Source organism: Propithecus coquereli, unplaced genomic scaffold (genome assembly GCF_000956105.1).
Source record: "Propithecus coquereli isolate 6110/MARCELLA unplaced genomic scaffold, Pcoq_1.0 Scaffold644, whole genome shotgun sequence".
Lineage (NCBI taxonomy): Eukaryota > Metazoa > Chordata > Mammalia > Primates > Indriidae > Propithecus > Propithecus coquereli.
The window spans coordinates 1,005,952-1,010,711 of NW_012152441.1; the positions used below are offsets into that span (position 1 = coordinate 1,005,952).

The window sequence follows — 4,760 nt, forward strand, 5'->3', positions numbered from 1 at the left end:
ATTTCCCGAAAAATATCAAAAGCCTTTACACTGGGGGTACCCCGACACTTGGCAGTACTGGACGAGGGCCGCAGATCGGGGGCAAGGTCACCGCCAGGCCTGCCTTCGACAGGACCGCACGGACGAGGTGGACACGTCGCCGCCGGCTGAGCACCCAGGGGGGTCACCCCGGGGAGGCATCAGGGGAGCCGCGCAGAGGAAAGCCCACGCCTGGGGGTCCCGTTTGCGCAGAGGAAGCCAGTCTCCCACCCTGTCGGGGGCACACAGACCCCGGAGGACGAGCACCTTTCCGTGTCTTCTCTGTCTTTCCGTCTTCCCCGGGAACTCAGCGAGTGCGCACGATTGCCACCAACAGTGAGCAGGGGCCGGGCGCCCTGTTCTGGAGAAACAGTGCACTCTCACCTAGGAGCTGTGAGATTTGGGGACTACTTGTCTGACCCCTGTGCCTCAGTTTCTTCATATGTGAAACGGGTATGAGCCCCCTCCCAGGGTGGCCGTGAGGACCACACAGGACAGGCTGCGCAAGGAACTGGCGCCGTCTGCGGCAGGTCGTGCCCCTGCCCAGCACGTGGGAGACGAGAAGCTCCGAGAAGCTCCGCCGTCCACCAGGCCAGTGTGGGGCACAGAACTCCTCCTTGGGGACGTCTGCCCTCCTGGTGGCCCTGAGCCGAGCCCAGGCCCTGTGGCCGTCAGCACAGCGCCTCCCGGGGCTGGGGGCAGCGCCCGGCCCAGCACGTTTCTGCTGACGGGGCAGCCTCCCCCGTGAGCTCATGCCTTTCCAGAGAAATCCCTTAATGCCTCCATTCTGCCGGCGGCGTATATAGGCAGGGCTCGGGCCCCGCTCTCCACTGCGCTGCCCAGAGGCCCCTGCCTGACTCCCCTGCAGCCTCCAGGTCCCCGCGGTGCCGAAGCTGAACATGGACGTCACCATCCAGCACCCCTGGTTCAAGCGCCCGCTGGGCCCCTTCTACCCCAGCCGGCTGTTCGACCAGTTCTTCGGCGAGGGCCTCTTTGAGTACGACCTGCTGCCCTTCCTGTCGTCCACCATCAGCCCCTACTACCGCCAGTCCCTCTTCCGCACCGTGCTGGACTCCGGCGTCTCCGAGGTAAGGCGCGGCCGGCGCCGGCCTCTCCTTGCTGGGCAGAGGGAGGAGAGTTAGGGACAGCTGAGGGGGGCACCTGGCTGCCCTGGCTCTTGCCTCGCTCCGTGGAGCAGGTGGCCACGGCCACAGAGCCACTTTCCTGCCTGCCTTCCCCCGCCCCCGCCACCACCGTGCAGTGGCTGGTGGGAGCCCGCGCACCGCCTGTGCGGCCACACGGCCACGAGGCACAGCCTCCCACATGCCGGGGGGGTTGGCAGGAGTCAGCCCGAGCCCACCCTTGTCTTTTCCTCCGTCAGCTCATGACCCGTATGTGGTTTGTAATGCACCAGCCACATGCTGGAAACCCCAAGAGCAACCCCGGCAAGGCAAGTGTGACGGCCACCTGGAGCTCTCTGGGTCCGGCTGTTCTCTGCACTTTCCCTCCCGAGTCCAGGAAGCCCGGGTGCGGGTGGGGACCGCTGCCCTGAGATCCAGAGCGGACAGCTGTCCCAGCACGGCCGCAGACATGGTGGCTCTTACCAAGTTCCCCCAGGTGGCCCCGCCAAGGCCAAAGGAGAGGCAGCAACATCCCTGCCTCCCCTCCTGAGGCTCGGGGGGGTCAGTGCAGGGGCCACAGTTTTGGAGGTGCAAGTCCCACCCACCACCTGAAAAGCAGGAGACCCCCAGAGCTGGTGCAGGGACATCCAGCGGGGAGCAAGCTGAGCCAGTGCCGTGAGGCAGGGGCGGGAGGGCTCTGTGGGCAGCGGCTGCTCAGCGCCCTGCAGGCTGCAGGACGGAAAAGACGAAAGACTGGCTCCTGGGCCGCTGTGGGCGTGGTGATGCCAAGGGCAGTGACTCTATCCAAGGTTGAGTCCACCCAGCCAGCCCACAACCAGCCCCCAACCGTAACCAGCCGGCCAGCCCATAACCATCCGCCATCTGCAGCCAGCCGCCTGGTCATACTCAAACCAGCTGCCCCATCACCAGCTGGCGGGCAGCTGCGCCTGGGCTGGGCCCCGAGAGCGTGGGGATGGGTCAGGCCCCTACCCGGGTGAGAGGCCCCAGGACTTGCCCACGCAGCAGGGGAAGGGAGAGGCTGGCGGGTGACTGCTCCCTCCCCGGGCCGCAGCCTTGTGGGTGGCTCCACACCAAGCGTTTGGGTTTCAGGTCCGATCCGACCGGGACAAGTTCGTCATCTTCCTCGACGTGAAGCACTTCTCCCCGGAGGACCTGACCGTGAAGGTGCAGGAGGACTTCGTGGAGATCCACGGCAAACACAACGAGCGGCAGGTGAGCTGAGACCGGGCTGGAGGGAAACGGGGGCAGAACACGCGTGTGGCTCACTGTCGTCCCGCAGGGCCGGGCAGCTCTGGACGCGGCTCAGGGACCCGGGTTGGGGTCCCGACTGGGCCACTGTGTCCAGCTGTTACCACGTCCCTCTGGGTCAACTGGGTGACAGGGTGGGCTTAGACAGGACCCCAGGAAATGGGAGCGCTCAGGTGGAGGCCTCCGAGCCAACATGTTTTCACATAAAACCTTGGAAGGCCGGCCCCTGGCAACCACATAGCCACGTTTACTGGCATCTAGGCGCTTTTCATGCATTGACACAGTCACTTCTCAGCAGCCCTTTGGGACCAGTGCCCTCGTCATCCCAAGGGGCAGAGCTGAGGCAAGAGAAGGGCCAGGGGCTGCCCGGGTCCCGCAGAGAGCACAGGGCGGTGGGGCAGGGGCTCCTCCCTGGCAGTCACGCCCGCCGCAGGCTCTTGCTCGGGTCTCCGCGGTGTCGAGGGAGCCCCGGGCACAGCCAGGAAGGGCCAGCAGAGGCGGAGAGGGGCTGGGGCCTGGAGCGCTAGTCCAGGTCGTGGTTTCTCCTGGCCGAGGTCTTCTCTGAATGGCTGAAGGAGGGGGTGAAACCACATCCTGTCTGCCGTCTGCTCTCAGGTGGGCTGAGTAAAGCTCCCCCAGCAGTTGTAGCCGGCACAGCCCAGGAGGTCCTCCCTGGAGCGCTCAGCTCTCGGTCCACACCGAGGGAGGAGGAGGTTGGACCAGGGAGCTGAGTGTGGCTTAGGGCGACCACAGGTGGCAGCGTTCTGCCCGCGTGGCTTGCTGCCCGCAGGTTGGACAGCAGAGACCCTGGGCTTGAGCGGCCCGTGCAGGTCCCAGGAAGGGAAAACCCGACAGGCACAGGCAGGGCCGGAACGACGCCCCCGGTTTTGGAGTGGGACCTGGGAGGGTGAAGAGCCAGCTCTGCGGCCATAGTCGCCCCCGGGGAAGGTCCTCGCTCCCGGACAGCCCGGACCAGGCTGAGACCAGGGCTCGGGAGAGCACGCGCAACCCGTGAATCCCAGGGGGTCGCACCCTGCCCCCTCTGACCGTGTGCCCCTCCCCAGGACGACCACGGCTACATTTCCCGCGAGTTCCACCGCCGCTACCGCCTGCCCTCCAACGTGGACCAGTCGGCGTTGTCCTGCTCCCTGTCCGCGGACGGCATGCTGACGTTCTCCGGCCCCAAGATCCCGTCTGGCCTGGACGCCGGCCACAGCGAGCGAGCCATCCCCGTGTCGCGGGAGGAGAAGCCCAGCTCCGCGCCCTCGTCCTAAGCAGGCCCCGGCCCGGCCGCCCCCCGCAGCCCCAGCTCACCCCCGGGGGCGCAGCGCGGCGCGGCGTTTGTCTCCCTCCGCTTCCCTTCGCGTTTCCTTCCCGCCTCCTCCGTTGGACGAGGGTTTGAGAGAGTGGCCGGGAGAGCTCAGGTCCTCGGGGTGTCCCGACCCCAACACCGGCCAGGGAGTGGCCGCCTCACACTTCCTCAGCGAGCAGCCTGGGCCTCCCGGGGTGCAGCAGCCTCGGCTTTGCTGAGAGGCCTGGTGGGGCGGTGCCCACGCCCGAGAGGACCCCCTGCCGAGCACCCTGGAGGACTCCGGGTTCCAGATCTGCCGGGCGCGTCTTGACGCCCAGGGCGGCCTCTGCTCGCGGCGGGCCCTGCCCACGCTGCCCGGGGGGCCGTGCCGAGGCCCCTGTGTGCCTGGGCTCTCGGCTGCCCACTTCTCTCAGACCGTCTTCCTCCACTCTCCTCTGTGTAGTGCCACTCTCGGGGACGCCGGTCACCCATGAGAGTGCAGCCCGTGGCAGTCAATAAAGAGCAGGTGACACAAGCAACTTGCTGTCTGGTCGTGCATTTCCACCAGGGAGGTCTAGAGGGTGGGGGACGCAGGGGCGGCCCGGGGAGGAGGGGGAAGGGGCGGCCTCTCCCCAGCTGACGTGCGCCCTCCACCCTGGCTTTGCAGGAAGGAGGGGGTTTTCGGGGTGAAGCGTCTGAGGGAAAGAGAGAGGCGAGGACATCTGAGGGCTTGGGGGGAAGGAGGCAGGAGCACAGGAGGGAGAGGGCAGCAGGGCCTGGCCTCTCTCGGGCCCCCCTGGGCTGGTGCTTCAAGGACGCTCTTGTTCTGGTGGGCCCCGAACTCGGCCACTCCCACTGGGCGGTGCCTCCTGGGCCCAGCCCACCCTGCCCCTCCAGACTCTGGGCCCTGGGGCTCCTCTCAGGCTGTCTCCCTCCGGCCCTGACCGAGCCGGGCACCCCAGCTGCACCTCCAGCAGAGCCAGGCCGTCCTCGGGCTCTGCCCAGACCCTGCTCTGCAGGGGGAGACGTGGCTTGGAGCACCTGCGGCCTCTATCCACGGG

The 4,760-nt window shown here is 67.4% G+C and overlaps 1 protein-coding gene across 1 annotated transcript; it reads left to right on the plus strand.

Annotated features, from left to right (window-relative positions):
• The first annotated feature begins 822 nt into the window (after positions 1 to 822).
• On the plus strand, positions 823 to 3,944 carry CRYAA (crystallin, alpha A). The gene is made up of 3 exons (XM_012659972.1): positions 823 to 1,106; positions 2,250 to 2,372; positions 3,473 to 3,944. The coding sequence occupies exons 1-3, from the start codon at positions 918 to 920 to the stop codon at positions 3,680 to 3,682; spliced, it is 522 nt and encodes a 173-aa protein (XP_012515426.1). The 5' UTR covers positions 823 to 917; the 3' UTR covers positions 3,683 to 3,944.
• Positions 3,945 to 4,760: the final 816 nt, after the last annotated feature.